The 21,136-nt window shown below is 41.1% G+C and overlaps 5 protein-coding genes across 8 annotated transcripts; all 5 read left to right on the forward strand.

Annotated features, from left to right (window-relative positions):
* The first annotated feature begins 931 nt into the window (after nt 1-931).
* Nucleotides 932-1,291, forward strand: LOC116214484. The gene has a single exon (XM_031549886.1). The coding sequence runs from the start codon at nt 932-934 to the stop codon at nt 1,289-1,291; it is 360 nt and encodes a 119-aa protein (XP_031405746.1).
* A 318-nt stretch (nt 1,292-1,609) lies between these two features.
* Nucleotides 1,610-5,241, forward strand: LOC116214958 (ribonuclease P protein subunit p25-like protein). 4 transcript variants are annotated; one of them, XM_031550490.1, is made up of 10 exons: nt 1,610-1,767; nt 1,928-2,057; nt 2,709-2,789; nt 2,914-3,002; nt 3,101-3,175; nt 3,636-3,697; nt 3,797-3,856; nt 3,944-4,144; nt 4,700-4,795; nt 4,895-5,241. In XM_031550490.1, the coding sequence occupies exons 2-9, from the start codon at nt 1,935-1,937 to the stop codon at nt 4,780-4,782; spliced, it is 774 nt and encodes a 257-aa protein (XP_031406350.1). In that variant the 5' UTR covers nt 1,610-1,767; nt 1,928-1,934; the 3' UTR covers nt 4,783-4,795; nt 4,895-5,241. The 4 variants fall into 4 exon arrangements, with proteins under 4 accessions (XP_031406350.1, XP_031406351.1, XP_031406349.1 ...); XM_031550491.1 differs by having other exon boundaries at nt 4,700-4,786; XM_031550489.1 differs by having other exon boundaries at nt 4,700-5,241.
* Nucleotides 5,242-8,426: 3,185 nt separating this feature from the next.
* Nucleotides 8,427-12,908, forward strand: LOC116214720 (probable 26S proteasome non-ATPase regulatory subunit 3). The gene is made up of 9 exons (XM_031550155.1): nt 8,427-8,586; nt 8,682-8,770; nt 8,860-9,050; nt 9,802-9,939; nt 10,043-10,179; nt 10,402-10,456; nt 10,542-10,652; nt 11,664-11,903; nt 12,158-12,908. Exons 2-9 carry the CDS (start codon nt 8,692-8,694, stop codon nt 12,668-12,670), a joined length of 1,464 nt encoding a protein of 487 aa, XP_031406015.1. The 5' UTR covers nt 8,427-8,586; nt 8,682-8,691; the 3' UTR covers nt 12,671-12,908.
* Nucleotides 12,909-14,431: 1,523 nt separating this feature from the next.
* On the forward strand, nt 14,432-16,139 carry LOC116213163 (expansin-A11-like). Its single transcript, XM_031548006.1, has 3 exons — nt 14,432-14,774; nt 14,879-15,200; nt 15,353-16,139. The coding sequence occupies exons 1-3, from the start codon at nt 14,633-14,635 to the stop codon at nt 15,660-15,662; spliced, it is 774 nt and encodes a 257-aa protein (XP_031403866.1). The 5' UTR covers nt 14,432-14,632; the 3' UTR covers nt 15,663-16,139.
* Nucleotides 16,140-17,902: 1,763 nt separating this feature from the next.
* LOC116212723 (peroxidase 64) lies at nt 17,903-20,225 on the forward strand. Its single transcript, XM_031547379.1, has 4 exons — nt 17,903-18,277; nt 18,662-18,850; nt 18,991-19,153; nt 19,505-20,225. Exons 1-4 carry the CDS (start codon nt 18,065-18,067, stop codon nt 19,897-19,899), a joined length of 960 nt encoding a protein of 319 aa, XP_031403239.1. The 5' UTR covers nt 17,903-18,064; the 3' UTR covers nt 19,900-20,225.
* The last annotated feature ends 911 nt before the right edge of the window (nt 20,226-21,136 follow it).

Consider the following 21,136-nt stretch of genomic DNA (forward strand, 5'->3'; position numbering starts at 1 on the left):
CTTCTGATTCTCAATGCTAAAAGGGCATCCTTCTCTGCTCCTGTTAAAGACTAGATCCATTTTAACATTTCTCAAAGTAAGCCTCCCATTTGCAAACTCCTTGGAGTGTGATTTGTGCTTTTGCAATATGGCACCTATAGAAAAATCGCAACTCCATTGTCTTTTCCTCAAAACCGCTCCATAGAAATTTGGTAGAGTATGTAAAATACTTATTTAGGCCTACACAGACTTGAATCTATCTGCAACCCAAAAGCTTAAGCTGATAGGTTGGTGGATCCAAATCTCACATAAGTTTATGGTTTTTTTCTCAATTTTTCCATGTGGGATAACGTATCTTAACACCCGCCCTCACGTGGCAACGTATGGTCCAACACATGCCACGTGCCCTTAAACACCCGCCCTTAACAACTGATCACGAGCCGGACATCTTCTTCCGTGCTCGTGTAAGGAGGGACAAATATCAAATTAGCCTCGAGCTCCCCACTCGGACCTAACTAGAAGTGTACCTTTTAACTACCTCGGAACTGGACTAGGTCACCCTTGGGCCCGATTAACATAAGGCGCACTCTTGGCTGTCTCGAAATTGAATATGACGTGGTGTGAGCTCACATGAGCGCGCAGAAGCATAACCCATTTTAATACTATGTAAAATACCCATTTGGGCCTACACAAACTTGAACCCATCTGCAACCTAAAAGTTTAAGCCGATAGGTTGCTGGACCCAAGTCTCATATAAGTTTGTGGTTCTCAATTTTTCCATGTGTGATAACGTATCTCAACAGAGTATACCATTCAAAGTGCAGCTGAGTTCTTTGCCTCAACAAACTCTACCTCCTCTAGACCCACCTCTATCATCCAAGTCCGTTGGGAGCCTCCCCCGGATGGTTTCTACAAGCTTAACTCGGATGGATGCTCAAGAGGAAACCCAAGCATGACTGGTGCGGGTGATCTTATCCAAGACTCTTTGGGTAGATGGATTAAGGGCTACAGAATGAATCTCGGGATCAAGACCAGTCTTATTGCGGAGTTAAAAGCCCTTCAACAGGGACTTATCCTTGCTCGTGACTGTCATATGCAGAGGCTTATTGTGGAACTTGATGCAAAACTTATCATTGGTTGGGTGTGGGGCAACTCCCCAAATGTTGCTATAACGAACCTGATTGTCAACCATGGGATGCTTTGCCAAGAGTTTGAAGCAGTCCTTCCCAAGCATGCTTATAGAGAAGCTAACAAGTGTACAAATCATCTGGCCAACGTTGGAACTAATATGAATGAATATTCTGTTACTTAATTTGTTCATCCCCTGTCCATTAGTAGTTTTTTGTTTGAAGATTTGGAGGGGGCCGCCTCTTCTAGATCTGTAAGCGCTTTGCGCATGGCCGATTAACCTTGTTAATGAAAATCTCTATTTACCAAAAAAATAAAATAAAAAGAATGAATCATCCACGTGTTCATTGCATGCCACAAAACGACAATCGCAACCCCTCCCCCTCAAGAAGCAAGACCGGTCTTATCCTGGTCGAAGGCAAAAACCGATGCGAACCGCTTCGTGGGGGGAATGTCCGGCCGGACCGGATAAAGGAAGTTGGTTAGGGCAGTTTTCTCGCGAGGGGGTATATAAACCTCGAGGGAACCCTAACTGCGGGATTTGGGCGTAAAAGAAGATACGAAGCCGTAGAAGAGGGCTCCAGTCTCTGTTCTGTGGAGCGCGAAACTTCATCATATCGGGAAGACAACCGGAGAAGATCAAACCCCCCCACGGAAAAGGTACAGCAGTCGATCCCTTTCGAGCCCTAACCCTAATTCCCCACCTCGATTGGTCGGCGCCCCGAGATTGTCGGGCTCGGGACGAGGTTGAGTGTTTTTCTGTTTTTTTTGGGTGCTGGATAGGTCAGCTGTTTTTGTGATGTGGTTTTGTTTCTGGCAGGGAGAACATGGATCGTTACCAGAGGGTCGAGAAGCCGAGGGAGGAGACCCCAATAGACGAGAATGAGATAAGGATTACCAGCCAGGGGAGGATGCGCAGCTACATCACCTACGCCATGAGTCTGCTTCAGGTTTGCTCCTTTGCTTCCGTTTCAGATTAGGGTTTGTTTTCTCTGGTGATTTGTTGTGACTCTGTTGCTGGGTCGTTCAGCATGCCACTGCGGAGGGAAAGACGTATTTAGCAGTCGGGCCTTTGTTGCTGTTGAGTTGAATATTCGGACAGTGGCTGTTAGATTAAGCAGGGTGCTTCTGAAAAGCTCTGATTCTTTGAACAGTTCTATATGTATGTTCATTGGAAGTACTCCGCTCTGTAGGAGCGTAAAAAAAACAGAAGTTTTTGTTTTTACTCCAATATGGAATTGGCATGTCTGAAATAATCTTTCAATGGACGCTGACGAGCAACCCATGACTTATTATCTCATTATAAATGGGCATACAACATTGCTTTCTGCAGTCGTGTTCATCCCTTTTTCTTGACGTGAATGTGTATTGTATACTTTTGAAGGAACTGTGTATTTGAGAGAGAGTTTTTGAGTGCCCAAGTATTGCTATTGACTTCTCTTAGAAGCAGAGTATACTGACGTTTGCTTTCTCTTTGTTGCACTGGCGTTGCACTGGCAAACTTATAACCTTGCATTAGATGGTGAAACTTTCCTGCTTTGCGGTCCTTTTCTTTGCTGAATTCCTCATCTCAGAGTTCATCTTGCTATGGTGTTACGTAGGAGAAAGGATCGGACGAGATTGTGTTCAAGGCCATGGGAAGAGCTATCAACAAGACGGTCACTATTGTGGAACTTATCAAGGTACTTTTTTTAGGAATCCACTCGCATGTCACCTTATTTTGGCGGCATCTCTTCTTCCGCACCACTCCTTCTTTACTTTCCCTCAGTTTAGGAGCTGAAATTTATTGGTTGCATGTGCATGCAGAGAAGAATTGTGGGTCTCCACCAGATAACTTCCATTGGATCCATAGACATAACTGATACATGGGAGCCCCTGGAGGAGGGTCTTGTTACGTGAGCACAGACCTAATGTCGTTTCTAATTGTTTTAAATGATGGTCGTTGGTTTTGTCATTTTGTATTTATGTTTTGTTGATTTTCTTGTTCTCACAGCCTGGAGACCACAAGGCATGTGTCAATGATCACAATTACCCTGTCAAAGAACCAACTGGACAAGGCAGCTCCTGGGTAGGTGGTAGCTTGTTTTGTCCTCAATAGAGATCTGAGCTTTAGTATTCATATGTAAGGATCAACTTAATTTAATTCGACTGTGTTGGAATACTAGGAATGTAATGAATGACAGAAGGGGCAAAACATAAGATATATTTATGCACTCATCAAAAAAGAAGACATTAAGTGAGAACTTTATGGTTTCCCTTTTTTAGTTGTGATTTTATTGGTTAGGAGCTGTTCTCGCTGATTAGAATATTCTATGTCAATCTAGAATTGAATATTCTTGTACCATGAATCATGAAAGTTATTTTTATTAAGGACAGTGTTCTTTGACATCCTAATAATTGGCGGTCTATATTTAATGGGAGGCTTTTGTCCTGGAAGTTATTTGTTCATTTGGATATGAAAAATTGAAGATAAAGTTCTTTTTCCCCGTCTGTATGCGACAAAACTGATGAATGGTTTTCTGACTCAGGTACCAGCCTCCATTACCTGCGGATCAGGTGAAAGCCTCTCCTGAGCTTGAATATGAAGGAGGTATGTAGTTCTATTGCTCTGATACATTGATAAAGAATTTGTGCTTTCTCATACTCAGGATGATTCTTAATTTTTCTTTTTGAACTTTTCGCCCCTTAGAAGGTTCACCAAGTCGCCGAGGCAGGGGCCGTGGCGGAAGAGGAAGGCTGAGGCCTAGAGGTATGCCCACTAGTCTTCCTGACACCTTAATTCTTGCTGAATGGTAAATTTAGAGTTTGCTTTAACGACTTAACATCAATGATTCAGGGAATGGATATATGAATGCTGGGTATGGGAATGCTGAGTATGATGATGGAGGCTATGACCGCAACAAAGGCTATGCTAGAGGAAGGGGCCGTGGAAGAGGGCGTGGTTTCCGTGGCCGTGGCAGGGGAGGATACAACGGGCCACAGCCTGATGCTCATCAGGACAGAGGCTACAATTATGAGCCGCCTGCTCAGGGCCGTGGTAATACTTCTGTTCCTTCTATACAAATGAATTTGATGGGATAGTACATAAAATGAATGTGGGTCGAGAACAACCTCATAAAGGGCTTTTTGTTTGAGGAATTGTGTCGGATTTGAAATCATTTGTAAAATGCTTTTCCAGTAAAGGTCCTAAAAGATGTTCTTGCTATGGGTTTTCAAAATATTGTGCTGTCAGTTTTCTGTTTGATCTCAGGCCCAAACTGGTTGGATTACTAAACAAACTTCTAAAAGATGTTCTTACTATGGGTTTTTTCAAAATATTGCGCTGTCAGTTTTCTGTTTGATCTTATGCCCAAACTGGTTGAATTACTAAACAAACTTTCTGAGCAAATTGCATTTACTTAAGAATATAAGTGAGTTCATTCGCAAAGTGGAATTCAAAGCAAAATATCTGTCTAACAGTTTCAAAATGGTAGAACTGGCTGTTAAGGATCACTACTAGAGATGGAAGCAAACTGTGGCGGCTGTCCCTATCACTTTGTGTGTAACTTGCCTAGACAAGTCTTTGACTAATGGCATGAATGATCTCTTGTAGGCCGTGGTCGTGGCAGGGGAGGACCTCGTGGAAGAGGACGTGGTGGGTACAGATCAAATGGACCGATGCAGCCTGCTGCATGATGAGGTGCTTAAAGTAGGAATGCTCTGCTCTCTAGTTGGTTGCTTGTCATCCTTTGCATCGTTTCAGTGGTTTCCCTTTGCGACTAATGTCTCTTTTCTTTTTAACCTATAGGGAGTTATCGTGTAACCGATGGGTCGATCTATCTTTTCATAGACATATGATGATGGGAGGATAGTTTGTTCTTGAACTCCTCCTTGGGCTATTCTTTCCTTTCTTTTTCCCCCACCATGTTTGTAGTGAAATAGGTTTTGATAAGGAAAAGTCGGAGCCGAATTGACTCTCATTGTCTAGTTTTTTTGACTCTTTAGATTTGCCCTATTTATTCATTTCAATTTTTGTTTGGAGAGTTAGTCCTTGTTCTCTATTTCCAATAGTTATTACATAGTTTGGATTTGCAGATCATACTTTATGAAACAGAAATAACAGCTCATGGACTGGTCGGGAGTTGAATCTTTTTACCAAAATTATCGCCTGCTCGATAAGTTAATTGAGCTATGGAGACCGATGGTGAGTTTGGTGGCGTGGTTTGGGATAATATTTCATACTGAATCTCCATTCCGAGCCGAGTTACCGTACATGATTTTATACGAAATGAAATAGTTTTGGATGGATCATGAATCAAGGAGAAGCCTGGGAGCGGGTAATTCGGTAATGCCACAACTTTTGAAGGGCTTTGACTGCATTGTAACTTGTATGGACCCTCTAATGCAATCTCCGGCTCAGGTTGAAGCCCTGAATGAGTACGATGCTTCCTTCAGGTTATTGCCAGAGCCCCCCCTTAGGTTATTGCCTGAGCCCCAAATGAGTACGGACCTTAGGTCGTTGCCTGGAAGCTTGGCAGATTGAAGCTGCTTTCTTTAGGTTATTGCCTGGAAGCGTGGCAGATTGAAGCTGACGATGATGTCAGTGCCCTCTTTGGAGCTCTTCATTGATGCAGCTTGGGCTTCTGCTAAATACCGGCCTTGTCGATTGAAGCAGTTGAACACTCGAGGCCTCGTATCGGCAGAAAAACTAAAACTTGAACCAAGTTTGTTATTGAGTTTACTATTCATTTGGTCCCTGAAATTTTGGTGAGTTAACACGTTAGTCTCTTAAACGATTCGATCCTGAGAAGATGATTTTGTTTACCATTTGTTCATTGCCTTGAAAGGTGATTCCGTCTATCAATTTTGTGCAGTCATTAAGGGAGGCAATGGAAAACTGACATGGACATGCACTTGGACTAACATGTGACGAAACGACGACATTTTTAGACAAATAAAAAAAAAACAGAGAGAGATGATGGAAATGGGAGGGCAAGAGCTTGATGATCTTTGCCGGCGACCTCTCCAATTGGCCTCTCCAACCGGCGACTCCGTCGGAGGCTTAGGAGCCTTTGGAGACCTAACTGGTGGGGGAAGTCGCTAGCGAGGAGCCCCCGAGTCAGATCCCAACTCATCTAGGATGATGAGTCAAGAGGCTTGTGAGCCTCCTCCTAAGCCACCTAGGGTTCGCAAGGGGCCCTTGGGTAGCTCAAGAGCCGTGAGGGCCCCATGGATGGCTTCACGCTTGGTTGGGTTCATGGGATCGTATCGTTGGTAAAATTCTTTTAGGGACCAATATGTTGGTTGGCTCGCCAATCTTTCGACATGACAAAACGACGATATTTTTAGAAAATTCAATAAAAAAATGAAAGAAATAGGAGGGTAGGAGCTCGAGTGGGGATCTCCGCCGGCGACCTCCCCAATTGGCGATCTTGGTGGAGGCTCAGGAGCCCTTGGAGACCTAACTAGTGGGGGTGGTTGCCAGCAGGGAGCCCTCAAAGCTAGATCCCGACTTGGCTAGGATGATGAATCGAGAGGCTCGTGAGGCTCCTTACCATTACTCCTGAGCTACCTAGGGTTCGCCAGCCCCAGGGGTAGCTCGAGAGCCATGGGCTCCCCATTTGTGGGTTCGCGTGGGGCCCTTGGGTTAATGGGATCATGTATTGTTGGCAAAATTCATTTAGAGACTAACATATTGGCTCTCCAATCTTTCAGGGGCCAAATTATATTGCGTCTCATCATCTATTTCTGGTTAAAAAATAGACTTAATTATCATTTCATCTTATCCTTTTACTTTCGATATTTTTAGTTGAAAATGGGGTTTGGATTAGTGAATGCTCAATGTAAATATTATATCAAATTTTATAGAGTAAATCACACAAACAAACACAACTTTTACTTTTTGTCTCAATTTTAACACAACTTTTCATTTTTGCTATAAAAAATCACAACGATTTGATTTTGTCTCAATTATAGCTTCTCATCCATCGGCTGTTACGGAAATTGTCTAATTGCTTACGTGGAGAATAACGACATTACATGGACCCCCAAACCGCCAATAGAAAAGCGACACATGTTCTATAATCTTTTAAAAGTAAAAAAAGAGCCCCAAAGTTTTTTATCTTACAAAATCGCCCAACCCTCTCCTCCCTATCCCTTTCTCTCTCTTATGTATCTCTCTCCCTCCTCCCTCTACCTTCTCTCCCGACAGCCTCCTTCCACAGCCACTAACTCCACCACCATCACCACCACATCTCCCTTATGTTCCATTTGATTCTTCATTTTCGCATTAATCTCTTTTCCAAGTTCGTATCCGAGTATGAGACTAAAGTGATAATGAAGAATCAAATGGAATAGAAGGAAGAGGTGGTGGTGATGGTGGTGGAGTTGGTGGCTGTAGAAGGAGGCTGCCAGAGATAAGGTAGAGGGAGGAGAGAGAGAGATATAGAAGAGAGAGAAGAGGCGAAGAGGGAGGAGAGTCTTTGAGTGATTTTGTAAAATAAAAAAAATTGAGGGCTCATTTTTTACTTTTAAAATATTATAAAACATGTGTTGCTTTCGTATTGGTATTTTGGGAGTCCACGTAGCACCGTTATCCTCCACGTAAGCAGTTAGACGGTTTCCGTAATAGCCGATGGATGGCATGCTATAATTGAGTCAAAATCAAAACATTGTGATTTTTTATAATAAAAATGAAAAGTTATATTAAAATTGAGACAAAAAGTAGAACTTGTATTTTTCTTTTTGTAATTTACCCAATTTTATATATCAGTAGGCTGACTCATTATTGACCAACTTGCTCTATAACGAGGTTGCTAGAGATTTTAGACTTCAACAATCACCTTAGTAGATGGTGGTATCGGGCTGATATATATCTTGAATCCTAACCCCTAAAAAATCTGAACACAAAAAATCAAAGGAAAATTCATATTTGAAAAATACGAGACCGTACATCATATTTTAAAAATATATAATGATCTTCAAATTATTCAAAAATTTTGTCTTTTTTAATCTTTTGGGCCGAACTTTGTCATGCATGAAAATATTATCGAAATTCTTTTATGTCTCGACGCTGTATATTATAATCTTTTTAGATCTATTCGACTCTAACCTTGTATTTCACTGGAAAAACAAATATTGAGCCTTTTGAACTTGGGATAAATTTTGAACTAGCTAGCCAATATCGTCGAGTTATTTTAACGGATTAAACCAATATCAGATTTTTATATCCTTTTGTCCTTTTTTTTTTGTCTCTTTTTCCCTCTTCAAATTAGAAAGGGAAAGTGAAAAAAAAGAAAAAAAGTCGATTTCCACTTTTACCCCTCTGTCCTCCGGTATTTACTGTCTGCCCTTACTCCCTTGAAGTGTACCACGCCATACCATCCTCTTCCCTTCCCGACTTGCAGAGAAAGAAACGAACAACAGAAGCAGCAGCGACGACAGTAGGACTGTGAGCAGAAGAGCAAACCCTCCAACCAAAACCTCGTCGCTTGCAGAGTCGTAAGCTCTCAGCATTCTCCCCTTAGCTCGTAATCTTGCCCTTTGGTTTCTCCTTCGCTTTCCCAGTATTCAATCGGAGCTCGATTTGGCCGCAGCTCCGCAACGATGACGCAGGACGTGGAGATGAAAGATCACCCCACCCCCTCTCACTCCGTCTCCTCTGCGGTGCCCACCACGCTGCAGCGTAAGTTGATTCAGCTGGGTCGTCTCTGGTTTGCCCAATTTCTGATTCTAGGGCTTGTTGGGGGTTGCTGATTTTTTCGATTTGTGCAGATTTGAAGGAGATTGCCTTGCTGATTGAGACCGGATCCTACAGCAAGGAGGTCCGGCGTATTGCCCGCGCCGTCCGCCTCACGATTGCCTTGCGCAAGAAGCTGACTGCCCCTGTGATTTCCTCATTTCTCGATCATTCGCTCGGGCAGGGGTCCGAGGCCTACGGTCGGCTCTCGGTTTATCTCCCCAAGGTAACGGTTTTCTTTTACTCTACTGTTGCAGTATGTGTGGAAGTTTCTGGTACAGAGGGTAGTGGAGGGGCTGAACTGAGTATGAGAGGGGTGGCCGGAGGTGAGTATGGGATTAAAATTGGGACCGTTAATGGTTTTGGGGGACGTTATGGAGAACGTAGACAGATTTTGCAGCTTATCTTATATTAGGTCAATGTGAAGATGATTGGATTATCATCCATGGTAATTAGTATGATTGACGGTGAAGAATTTTTGTGGCTAAAAGGGTAAGTGCATGATGTGATGACACAATGATTGTCTGCTTCTTGCTGCTCTCTGAATAACTGTAAGTGACCCATTCCTGGGACCTTCCAGTGAGGTTTGGATTCTTGATGACAATGGATTTGATGCCTGTCTATAAAATAGATATCTTGTGGTTTTGGTTCTCTATCTTACCCCGTATCTTGAATAGAAGTAGCCTAAAGTTACGTTAATTATCTGTATGAATAATAAGGTATGAAGGGCCTCTGGAAAATTGAGGGGGGGGAAAAAGAGGAAGCAATGTGCCAATTATGCTGTCAGAGTTGGTAGGTTTAAGAAAAAGAAGTGAAGAAGCTTGGTTCTATAATAACATTTATCTTTGTGAATTATGAACGAGAATATGATTTTACTGCATAACATCATCAGGAGATTTGTATCTGTTTTAGCTGTGCTTTTGTTTCTGTATATAATCTTCTTTATCAGCTCACAGCCTTCATCACATTGTTTGTAGGATGATGAGCATGACATGGAAGTTGATACTGCAACCTCTGGTAGTCAGGCTCCAGCAAAGCATGTGTTGCCAGAGCTTGAAATTTACTGCTACCTGCTTGTGCTTCTGTATTTGATTGATCAGAAGCGTTACGATGAGGTCTGGTTCTTATAAGCTTATGCACTTCATGTCTTCTGTCTTGTAAGTTGTGACTGAACAAGCTCGTTGATACTGTAAAGTTGTTTTCTTGTCTATCTTATAGGCGAAGGCTTGTTCCTCAGCTAGCATTGTTCGTCTCAAGAACCTCAACAGAAGAACCATTGATGTTCTAGCATCAAGGTTATATTTCTATTACTCATACAGCTACGAGCTGACGGGTAATCTTGCAGAAATTCGAGGGTAAGACATAGTAGTAGTGGTACCTACTTTTGCTGGACATCATTTCACCTGAATCTATATAAGACCAGAAATTCACATACTTGAAAATTTTGACATGTTTTAGGTACATTTATGGATGATCAGCGTTTCTAGCATATCTTTTTGCTTCAGCAGTTAATATCAATATCTTTTTTGCTATCCTGTATTTCTGTCTTTTCTTACTTGCTCTTACTTTTACTACAGGAACCTTCTTGCTTTGCATCGCATTGCCACATTGCGCCATGATGAGCTCAGCCAGGTTTCTTTTCTAACATTAATCGTAATTAAGATATTGCTAATGTTGGAGATGTAGGAGCTGAGACACAATGCATTTTGTGATGCAGGAAACACTTCTGAACTTGTTGCTTCGTAACTATCTCCACTATAATCTATATGATCAGGCAGAGAAGCTGCGATCTAAGGCACCCCGCTTTGAAGCACATTCAAACCAGCAGGTAGGACAATATTACAGCCTATTGAATTTCATAGTTTAAGGCTACTGAATTTCATTTCATCCTAAGAATTGCAAGTAGTACATATTCTGCAATGCTTTCGTTGAAACTATGCCTGCGAAATAGTTTTGAGTAGTTGTGGCTTTAAAATAATGCTTTGGCAGCCTCTGTAGTTGTGCCTTGGTGGACTGTTGAAAGAATAGTACACTAGCAATGCATTTAGTTTCAGTCAAATCTGCCGGGTAAAATTGTTCTTACATTCTCTATATTTTGGTTAAGAAGAATCGAGACCATATAGTACGTTATCTCCTATTATTAATATCTCACAAATTGCTGGAGTATGAAAATAATAGTTTTGACTACTTTCAGCATAGTCTCCAGTCTTATTTCTGAGTGATACATCATTTTCATCTATAATTTTCTCCTCAGAAAACTGTCTAATGGATTTAAGAGATTTTGATTTATTGGGGCGATGGGAAGTGTGACAGCTCTTCTGATGGGAGACTATTTACTCAACTTTGGTTTAGGTTGAGTAATCGGAACTGTAGTTTCGCGATTGCCCATCCTGCTACCTGGGTTGGGCCCATTTCCATCCTTTCAAATTTTTTTTTTTTGGATATCATGTCCTAAAACAAAGATATGATGCACCAATTGGAGAGTATCTCCAATGCTCGTTTTGGCTTAAATCTCGAATATGACCTGCATAGTGGGGAAGCTCTGTTCATGAGAATAAGAATATCCTTCCTACTGCTTCTGAGCAGCAACTTACTGAATCGGTGCCTTGCTGTATTACTGTTTGGGTTAGAGGCCTTGCACTTTGGGGGTTTTATTCAAGTACGTTAGACTTACCATTAGCTGTCTTATTTCGTTTCAGTTGGATTTCGATCTGTATGCGTCCATGTCGAGTCTTGCTAGAATGTCCCACTATGTTCATTAAATTTTGTACTGTATATCTTCGTGTATTCATTGTCACAAGATGTCCTGAAACTTTATGTAAATCTTTCTTCACTGCAGTTTTCCCGGTATCTATTTTACCTCGGCAAAATCCGGACGATTCAGTTGGAGTACACCGATGCAAAAGAATCTCTCCTGCAGGCTGCCCGAAAAGCCCCAATTGCAGCTCGGGGATTCCGAATCCAGTGCAACAAGTGGGCCATAATTGTCCGTCTTTTGCTTGGAGAAATCCCTGAGAGGACTATCTTCATGCAGAAAGGCATGGAGAAGGCTTTGAGACCATATTTTGAACTCACCAATGTGAGTATCAGCTACTGTTTGATGTTTTCATTTTAGAGAAGGATCTTTAAATGATCATTCCTCCAAGTTTTGTCATAAGAAATAACTAAGCAGATCCTGTAGGTTGCCCACATGCAATTTGGCCATCTCGTCATTTGATCCAATCTTATTGGCTCTTCTCCTTCTGCATAGCTACGAAGCTTGAACTAAAATGTCCTATTCAGCTGCGCAGAAACTTCATTATTAATACACCTATCTATCGTTGCTTTGTTCAGGCTGTTAGGATCGGTGATCTGGAGCTGTTTAAATCAGTTGCTGAGAAGTTTGCCAGCACTTTCAACACAGACCGGACCCACAACCTCATAGTTCGCCTCCGTCACAATGTTATCAGGACAGGCTTGAGGAACATCAGCATCTCCTACTCTCGGATCTCACTCGCTGATGTGGCTAAGAAGCTGAGGCTTGACTCCTCCAACCCAGTGGCCGATGCTGAGAGCATCGTGGCGAAGGCAATCCGGGATGGGGCAATAGATGCCACCCTAGACCATGCCAAGGGGTGTATGCTCTCGAAGGAGACTGGGGACATCTATTCAACGAACGAGCCTCAGGCTGCGTTCAACTCAAGGATTGCCTTCTGCCTCAACATGCACAATGAGGCTGTTCGAGCCCTGAGATTCCCGCCCAACACCCACAAGGAGAAGGAGAGCGCCGAGAAGAGGCGGGAGAGGCAGCAGCAGGAGCAGGAGCTAGCAAAACATATCGCTGAGGAGGACGATGACGATTTCTAATTTCCCAGTGCTTTTGAAGTTTGTGAACTCGCTTCTTTACATTTATGCGTCTTAAATGCATATTACATTTCTCTTCGGATTATGGGAATTACCCCCCCATTTTATGTTTTTGATTTATTTACATTAGGTGTGAAGGATATCTGAAACATTGGATTTCTTTTTATAGCCGAGATTTAACCTCCGAAACATCGAATTTTCAGATAAAGTAAGTCTTCTGCATATGCAGATCTTCTCTGGATCTTCATCATGTGTTTTGGTATATATGGATTAGGTCGAGGTAAGTTGTGATTAAGATTCGTTCGGGTACATGTACATTGTACCACCAAACCGGACAGTGCGATGATTATAGTGTTTCGGCAGGAGCGAATCTCGGGTTTCTGATTTCTTCAAGTGGGCAATTGTTTATCGATCTAATGTAAGGTTACTTCTACAATCAGCTAATATATCTTTGCAGTTTTGCTCTCACGCTCGTAAAATCATGTGCAGGAATGTGATAGACACATTGTGAGCCCATTTATTCAGGATGACAAGTTCAGAAGCAACGAGCGTGAACTATATTTATGACCCAAGTGGACCGATAAAATAATTATATAATATTACACACACACACACACATATATATATATATATTCGTTTTGTTCAGATGTTCTTGAATCCCATCAACACTCCATTGTCAATAAAAGTTTGTGCATCCGATTATGTAGAAGGGGACGATGGACTCTTTGACGTCTCTGAGTTGAGCGCGAATTGTCCGACTATTTGCAGAAACTGATGGAAATTAAAGTTACTACACAAAATTATGAACATAAAGAGTGAAACTCAATAGGGAAGATTCCTCTTGCTCGAACTATTTGTGCAATTTCAGTCGAAGATTATCATATGCATATGTCCTTTCAAGTCAACTCTTATTTTAGTTTCAATTTCTTATCGTCTGTATTTATTTAGTCGTGAGGAAGTTAATTTTATATTTTTTCCATCACATGGGTCATATTAATTATTGATCCCTCAAATGTATCCGAGTCCCATTAATTAGTCCAGCTGATCTACGCTTGTGCTTAAGTGAGTTCGGTGAATAACATATTGATACAATACCCTTTCTCACTACGGAAGTACGAAAAATCAATCAACATGTTATCCGATCTAATGATAGTGACAATTTATTATTCGTCGCCCATCGAAATGTCAAGATGGCTCATGCGCATAAGACGCGAAATATGTGGGGAGCTCGAATTGTATATTGTATGGGTCAAAAGGGTTACAAACTTACCATGTGAAGGGTTTCCGAGCAAATATATAGTATCAAACACGAACTTAAAATATGTATATATACATGTATAGTTTTGTTGAATATTATAACCGCTGCATTCTTCATAAAACAACAACCGAAGACTTTCAGCAAAAGGTGGCAGAAATACAATAAAAACAAATTAATCAAGAAAATGCAATAATTTCTTAACGAGACTACGGATTGTTCTCAGTCTATTCGTTAAAATTGATTCATGTTTGGTATCATTCTGTCATGGCCAAGAAATGCTTCTGATAGGTTCTTCAACTCCTACACTGCGCATTACGTTACAGGCGAAAACCGCTACTTAGTGAATACGTACGTAACTTGTCAATTGTGCCGCAGCTCGTGGTCGGAGAATGAAATTATTTGATTGGTGGGGAAGTTGAGGGTGAAATGTTCTCGGCTTTTAAATTGGGGAAGTGCATGTGGACTGGTGAAGGCATATGGTATGAAATGCAAATGTGGAATTGTATAACCCAACTAGAAATAATATAATTAAGCTCAATTAATGTATTTCATCAATTTTCTCTACTTGCAAGAGAGACAGAGAGGGAGAGGGATCATACATTCACATGGGGATGTGATTCCTTATTTATAGTGGCAGCTCATCTCAGATTTTCATCAACGCTTTCCTCTCCATCCTCTGTTTCTGTTCTGTTGGGCTTCTGAGAGGGATGAAAATGGCAGCCTCCATTGTTGCATTGGTGCTGTTGCTTGGCAATCTCAACTTCAAGACTGCCAATGGCTTCACTGCCTCAGGGTGGTCTAAGGCCCACGCCACCTTCTATGGCGGCAGCGATGCTTCCGGGACCATGGGTAATGTCGATAAACCGTCCCTTCCTTGGTGCTGGGATGATAGATTTGTTTGCAGCGAATACGTTTAGATTGCATTTTTTAAATGTGTTGATGGTCTGGTGCAGGGGGAGCTTGTGGGTACGGGAACCTTTACCAGACGGGATACGGGACGAGGACCGCAGCCCTTAGCACTGCCCTGTTCAATGACGGGAAGGTGTGCGGGCAGTGCTATAAGATCATGTGTGACTATAAAACCGACCCGAGATGGTGCAAGAAGGGAGTTTCTGTGACTATCACCGCGACCAACTTCTGCCCGCCGAACTATGCTTTGCCAAACAACAACGGCGGGTGGTGCAATTCTCCACTTCAGCATTTCGATATGGCCCAGCCAGCTTGGGAGAAGATTGGCATCTATGCCGGAGGGATCATTCCCGTCATTTATCAAAGGTTCAGTTTCATCAACTGGGATCCTATCGCAAATCATTCTCATTCGTATTAATTTCGAGTACTTGATCGAACAGATGAAATGTGAATTGATGAATCGGATCGAAGGTCCTGAGTCCTGACCACGAGCTAATCCGAGCATTTGATTCTTGCAGGGTCCCATGCAAGAAGAAGCACGGGGTGAGGTTCACCATTAACGGGAGGGACTACTTCGAGCTCGTGCTTATTTCCAACATAGCGAATGCAGGGTCCATCCAGTCCGTATCTGTAAAGGGCTCAAAGACCGGGACGTGGGCATCCATGTCCAGGAACTGGGGGGCGAACTGGCAGTCTAACAAATACCTCAATGGGCAGTCCCTGTCCTTTAAGGTGACCACCTCCGACGGCGTCACCAAGATCTTCCCGAACATTGTGCCGTCCAACTGGAAGTTCGGGCAGACCTTCTCCAGCTCTCTGCAATTCTAGTACCCATTTCTAGGAGCCTCCCAATGTTCTAGGATGCTTTTGGATAAGTGGTGTCCGGTTTATAAGGTCATGCGGGTCTTGTCGACCTTGACTTGATACATAGTACTTCAAGAACTCAAATGGCTGAGGCGTGCCTATCGTTTTAGTTAGAGCAGCCCGCCACCGCCGCATTTTTTGAGGTCCGGAGGGAACTGTCTTTTGCTCTTTTCCCTTTGATGTGGTCTGATCTGGTTTGGTTTAACCCGGTCAAGTGGCTCATGTAGTTCGCAGCTCAAAGCTCCTGGAACTCGAGGCTCCTAAAGTTACAGAAAAATTGATGTATTCCTAAGGTGATTTACTAAAAACACTGTTTGCATTTGTGAAGGGTCGTGAGGATTTTCATATACTAATAAGATGATACATGTCATATGTAGCTCAACATTGATAATGAAGAGAATAAATGAAATGGAATATAAAATAACTTTTTTTTTATGTGTACCTTGGTATCCAAAAACTCAATAGAGTTTGACTGATCCAGTCGGGAGATCGAGCATTGAATAACTGTATTTTCACTATTTTAGATCTTTTTCCTTGATCAATTTCCATTATTCGATGATTACTTGCGGTATGTACGGAATTGCTGCGGTTATGAATGGGCTAGTTGGGCCCATGGAAATTAACCTGGGCCGTTTAATAGGGCCTTTACCCAGGGGGCCCATCCCAACTTTGCTTCGACCGAACTGACATTGCACACCGAGAAAATATTGGAGATGACACCTGATAATTTAGAAATTTCGTATTCGATTCTCATGCTGGGGCTATTTTTGCATTTTTATTAGGTTTTTATTTTCTTATACTGGATAGATAAGTTTCCCTTGTAACCAAAAAAAAATAAAAATTAGAGAACCATTCACATGGATGTATCTACGCGGTGCAAAAACGTGAACAACAGTTAACTTATTACAACCAATTCGATTGCAGGGCATGTACTGCGTGCACACGATCAAACACGAATGCAGAAGAGGTAGAGAATTGTTTCTAATACGGATCGCGATTATACGGGCCTCTCCCTCTTCTCATATACGACCAATTCGACTGCGAGGCATCGTGGACGATCAATTCTCTCGAGTCTCAAGTCGATTCGATCTATTAGAGTGGCAATTTCATTATCCTTACTATTTTCAGTTTTATTTCTTTTGGCTACAGGAAATATATGTGTGCTCCTATAGCTAGTTGAGGATGGAATCGTTTGACCTGGGCTAAGCTTATTCTATTATAAGAAAACCTTTAGTAGTTGAACTCTAATCCACCGAACATCATTCTTTGTCTGATAATAAAGGGCTTTGTAGGGCCCAATTCTGCTAACGAACTTGGCTTCATGTCTATACTTAATCTCCAATCAAAAACCTAATAAACATATTTTTTTATAAAAAATTTAAAGAAAGAAAAAGTTAATTATGATAATGTTTTGGACTTTAATTGGAACCGTACGTCTTGCAAGATATATAGAACGCTTTTACTCGCAGAGCATCGAATAATTGCGCAAAAACCATAAAGTCATAGTTTTATATTATTGAGAATTTTCACCAATAAAATGATAAAGAAGGTGTAATGCAATGACGCACATACTCATCTATCAACCGAAAGATTACAGGTTCAATTCTTATAGTGAGACTATCCGTGTCTATTTATTAGATATAAGTCTTCATTAACATTAATCGTAACCATTATTACATCATTTAAAAAAAAAACTGATCAATTCCATAGTGGCATAACTCGTAAATTATATTTTTAAACCGTAAGTCTATAGTAGAACGTACGGTATAATCCAGGAATGCAAATGCTCCTTTGGAGAAACCCCTCCGCCTTTCATTTGGCATCAATATATCATATATTATTGAATCAATTATAAGATAATAATTTAGCAACCTTTGTATAGGAAAAAATCACTACAGCTTGATCTGATTGACAAATTACGTTTTATACGAGCGGCTTTATTTATAATGCAGAGATTCAAAATTCATTAAAAGTATCTCAATAATATGATCAAATATTTGAAAAATGATTAGCCGAACACTTTGGAATTTCACTTTAAAAATAAAGAAGAAAGTAAAAGTACGGGGAGAAGTTGATTAGATGAGGAGTGACAACATGCAAGATTGTCGTCTTCTATGATGAGCTTTGCTTAAGGAGCACACTACTCCACTATCTATCTAACGGTGTTCTTGATCACCAAATTTGCTAACGAACACTCCCCTTTTACTGACAACTACTGGCAACCCTTGTCTTTGCCTTTTCTCTTCACCCCCGATATTATAAATACCCTTCATCTTCTTCTTGCCGTGCATCCCATCACAAGAAAATCAATTAAATTAGTAGCAGCAGCAGAGGGAGAGAGAGAGAAGTTCAAATCATTATCAGCCATGAGAGCTGTAGCACTAGCAGTGTTCTTGGGTCTTCTTGTGGTGATTCAAGTCTTTCCTTCTTCGGTGGCTGCGTTATCCACGAAGTACTACGACCATTCGTGCCCGCAGCTCGAGTCTCTGGTCACAAATGCTGTCAAGAAGGCAATGAAGAACGACAACACTGTCCCGGCTGCACTTCTCCGGATGCACTTCCACGACTGCTTCATTCGAGTAATGATACTCATCCACCAGCTTATAGCAAATTTTGATCACAAGTTTATGCACACACACATATATATGTATGTGTGTGGGTGTACAGGTCAATTTCCTATTTTGACGTGACGACTGTTGTGCCGAGGTCCAATCCATGCAAATAACATGTTCAATCTTAGGTTTATAAGCTAAACATGTATACGGTGTGTATGCATCATGCATGCCTATTGCATCCTTCAAGAGTCGTAACCTACATAATTGGCTCACCTGAATCCTTCAGTGTGACTGGCTCAAATGTTACGCGTATAAAATAACGATCCTCGTGCACGTAGGAATTTTGTTAGGCGTGTGCATGCATGATTGTTAATCTATATCTCTGGCGCCCACTTATAATTGCTGCAGGGTTGTGATGGTTCCGTGCTCTTGAACTCCACGGCAAAGCACACGGCGGAGAAGGACGGCCCTCCCAACATTTCACTGCACGCGTTTTACGTCATCGACAACGCTAAGAAGGCCATTGAAGCTGCATGTCCAGGCATCGTATCCTGCGCCGATATATTAGCTCTTGCCGCTCGCGATGCAGTTGCTCTGGTAATGTGTACTTGTTCTAATTTACATCACCTAGTCAAGTCTTCATCATATATTGGAATATGAATGTAATGATAATTATTGACTCAATTTATTTTCTCAATAAATTAATAATTGGATGATGATGATGATGTGATATATAGTCGGGTGGGCCTACATGGGAAGTGCCAAAGGGGAGATTAGATGGGAGAGTATCAAAGGCAAGTGACACCAGACAATTGCCAGCTCCCACCTTCAACCTCTCTCAACTCCAGCAGAGCTTCTCCCAGAGAGGCCTTTCCCTTGATGATTTAGTGGCTCTTTCAGGTAATTTTTTAATTTAATTTGATTTAATTTGATTATTTCATATATAGTTTATATGTAAAAATATAAATATAATTATCGACGTGAGTTAGCTCAAGTGGTTCGGCGTATGTTCTCCTTAAACAAAGTTTCAGATTCGAGTTTTGTGAATGGAGAGAATCCACATTGACATAGCTTTATTCTTTAATGTGCTGACCTGGCTTGAACTAGACTAGTCGGAACTCTTTAAACTTTTGAATATCAGTATACACACCGAAAAAACATAAATATAATTAACTTTTTATTTAATTAATTACGGCTTAAACTTTTGAATTGTATATTTATCTGATCACTATTACTAAAATGCATATGCAGGAGGTCATACTCTTGGATTTGCCCACTGTTCGTCGTTTCAAAATAGGATCCACAAATTCAGCCCCACCCGAGAAGTGGACCCCACCCTGAGCTCGTCCTTCGCGGCGAGCCTCCGGAGCGTGTGCCCAGAGCACAACGCGCTCAAGAATGCCGGGTCCACCCTGGACTCGACCACGACTGTGTTCGACAACGTGTACTACAAGATGCTCCTGCAGGAAAGGAGCATCTTCTCCTCAGACCAAGCCCTCCTCACGTCCCCGAGGACCAAGGCGCTCGTCTCCAAGTTCGCCACCTCCCGGCAGGCGTTTGAGAAGGCGTTCATCAATTCGATGATCAAGATGAGCAGCCTGACCGGTGGTCAGGAAATCAGGCTCAACTGCAGAGTCGTTCGTTGATTCAAATCGAGTCAAAAACATATTTCAATTCCATTGCTTTATTAATTTGTTTGCTAGGGGTTGAGAAATTTCAGCCATGAAGGGGCAATTGCGTGCGAATGTCTTTCTTTCTTTCTTTCTTTCTTTTTTTCCCTTTTTTTTTCCTTTTAATTAATGTTGGGTTGTGACACTGTTGAAGAATGGTGAACAACATGAGCCACTAGAAAAAAGGAGTCCGGTCCTGATATTGGGGATGTCTGGCATGCTTGTATTTGAATTTCTCATTTGTTAAATTTATGTAATGTTTTCAGTCTCATAAATTCGTATTCCGATGGTTATACAGAGCATATGTTGGTGATACGAACCAATTGAAGCCAAGGAAATATAGCTTCCAAAATCACATTAAAGAAATGGTCAGTATTCCTAAATGGTCTTTTTCTTATAATGACATTTTGATGATTAACTAATAAAGAAAAATAAAATGTGATGCAATGTAGTATGTGCTAAAGAATTAAAAATTTTTAATTTGATTTTCACCAGTGAAACTACTGATACCTATTTAGTTAACTTTCAATTTTTTTATGTTAAACCATGAGCCTTTTTTATAATCGAAAAATATAATTTTTTTTCATTATATAAATTCATGGTTTACTATTAATATGCTAATAAAAATCCATTAATCTATTAGCTAAATTTTTTTTCGTATTTTTATGTTGCAACTTCACAAGTTGGATTGGAAATGTTTTAAATGAGAGGTTATTCATGTAACTAATGTAGTCAAAATTAAATTAGGACGGACATTATTAGATGTGCATAAAGGGTCGAGGGGAAATTCGTCGCTTATATGGAGACCGAAAATAGAAAAAAAGAAAAAAAGACGAAGATATAAAAACTAAAAGGGGGAGAAAATAAAGAGAGTCGTAGTAGGTTTAAATTTATCCTTTTCCTTCTCATGAGTTGGCACGGAATTATTATTGAAGGTTTTCGTATTTGGACAAAAAAGAGGCGCAATTATGAGCTACCTGACAATATATAATATTGAAGATAAAAAATAAAGATATATCCAATTATTGCGAACTTTTTTTTTTATTTAGAGTTGTAAGCAGATTAGGATATCGCACCTGATTGTTTTAACATAAAATAATATATAATAAAAAATATCACATTTAGAGAAAGAAGGTGTAGTGCAGTGGATAACACCCTTACCTGATAATGTAGAGGTTCCGGGTTTGATTCTCAACAGTGAGACTACCTGTGC

This window comes from Punica granatum, chromosome 7, assembly GCF_007655135.1.
Source record: "Punica granatum isolate Tunisia-2019 chromosome 7, ASM765513v2, whole genome shotgun sequence".
Taxonomy (NCBI): Eukaryota; Viridiplantae; Streptophyta; class Magnoliopsida; order Myrtales; family Lythraceae; genus Punica; species Punica granatum.

Coding starts and splice junctions, on each gene's coding strand:
- LOC116214484 (XM_031549886.1), top strand. CDS start 932: ATGACTGGTGCGGGTGATCTTATCCAAGACTCTTTGGGTAGATGGATT.
- LOC116214720 (XM_031550155.1), top strand. CDS start 8,692: ATGACGCAGGACGTGGAGATGAAAGATCACCCCACCCCCTCTCACTCC. Junction 9,051..9,801: donor TCTCGGTTTATCTCCCCAAG/GTAACGGTTTTC, acceptor CATTGTTTGTAG/GATGATGAGCATGACATGGA. Junction 10,180..10,401: donor AATCTTGCAGAAATTCGAGG/GTAAGACATAGT, acceptor CTTTTACTACAG/GAACCTTCTTGCTTTGCATC.
- LOC116212723 (XM_031547379.1), top strand. CDS start 18,065: ATGAGAGCTGTAGCACTAGCAGTGTTCTTGGGTCTTCTTGTGGTGATT. Junction 18,851..18,990: donor CTCGCGATGCAGTTGCTCTG/GTAATGTGTACT, acceptor TGTGATATATAG/TCGGGTGGGCCTACATGGGA. Junction 19,154..19,504: donor TGATTTAGTGGCTCTTTCAG/GTAATTTTTTAA, acceptor ATGCATATGCAG/GAGGTCATACTCTTGGATTT.
- LOC116214958 (XM_031550489.1), top strand. CDS start 1,935: ATGGATCGTTACCAGAGGGTCGAGAAGCCGAGGGAGGAGACCCCAATA. Junction 2,058..2,708: donor ACGCCATGAGTCTGCTTCAG/GTTTGCTCCTTT, acceptor GGTGTTACGTAG/GAGAAAGGATCGGACGAGAT. Junction 3,003..3,100: donor CTGGAGGAGGGTCTTGTTAC/GTGAGCACAGAC, acceptor TTGTTCTCACAG/CCTGGAGACCACAAGGCATG.
- LOC116213163 (XM_031548006.1), top strand. CDS start 14,633: ATGAAAATGGCAGCCTCCATTGTTGCATTGGTGCTGTTGCTTGGCAAT. Junction 14,775..14,878: donor CGATGCTTCCGGGACCATGG/GTAATGTCGATA, acceptor GGTCTGGTGCAG/GGGGAGCTTGTGGGTACGGG. Junction 15,201..15,352: donor ATTCCCGTCATTTATCAAAG/GTTCAGTTTCAT, acceptor TGATTCTTGCAG/GGTCCCATGCAAGAAGAAGC.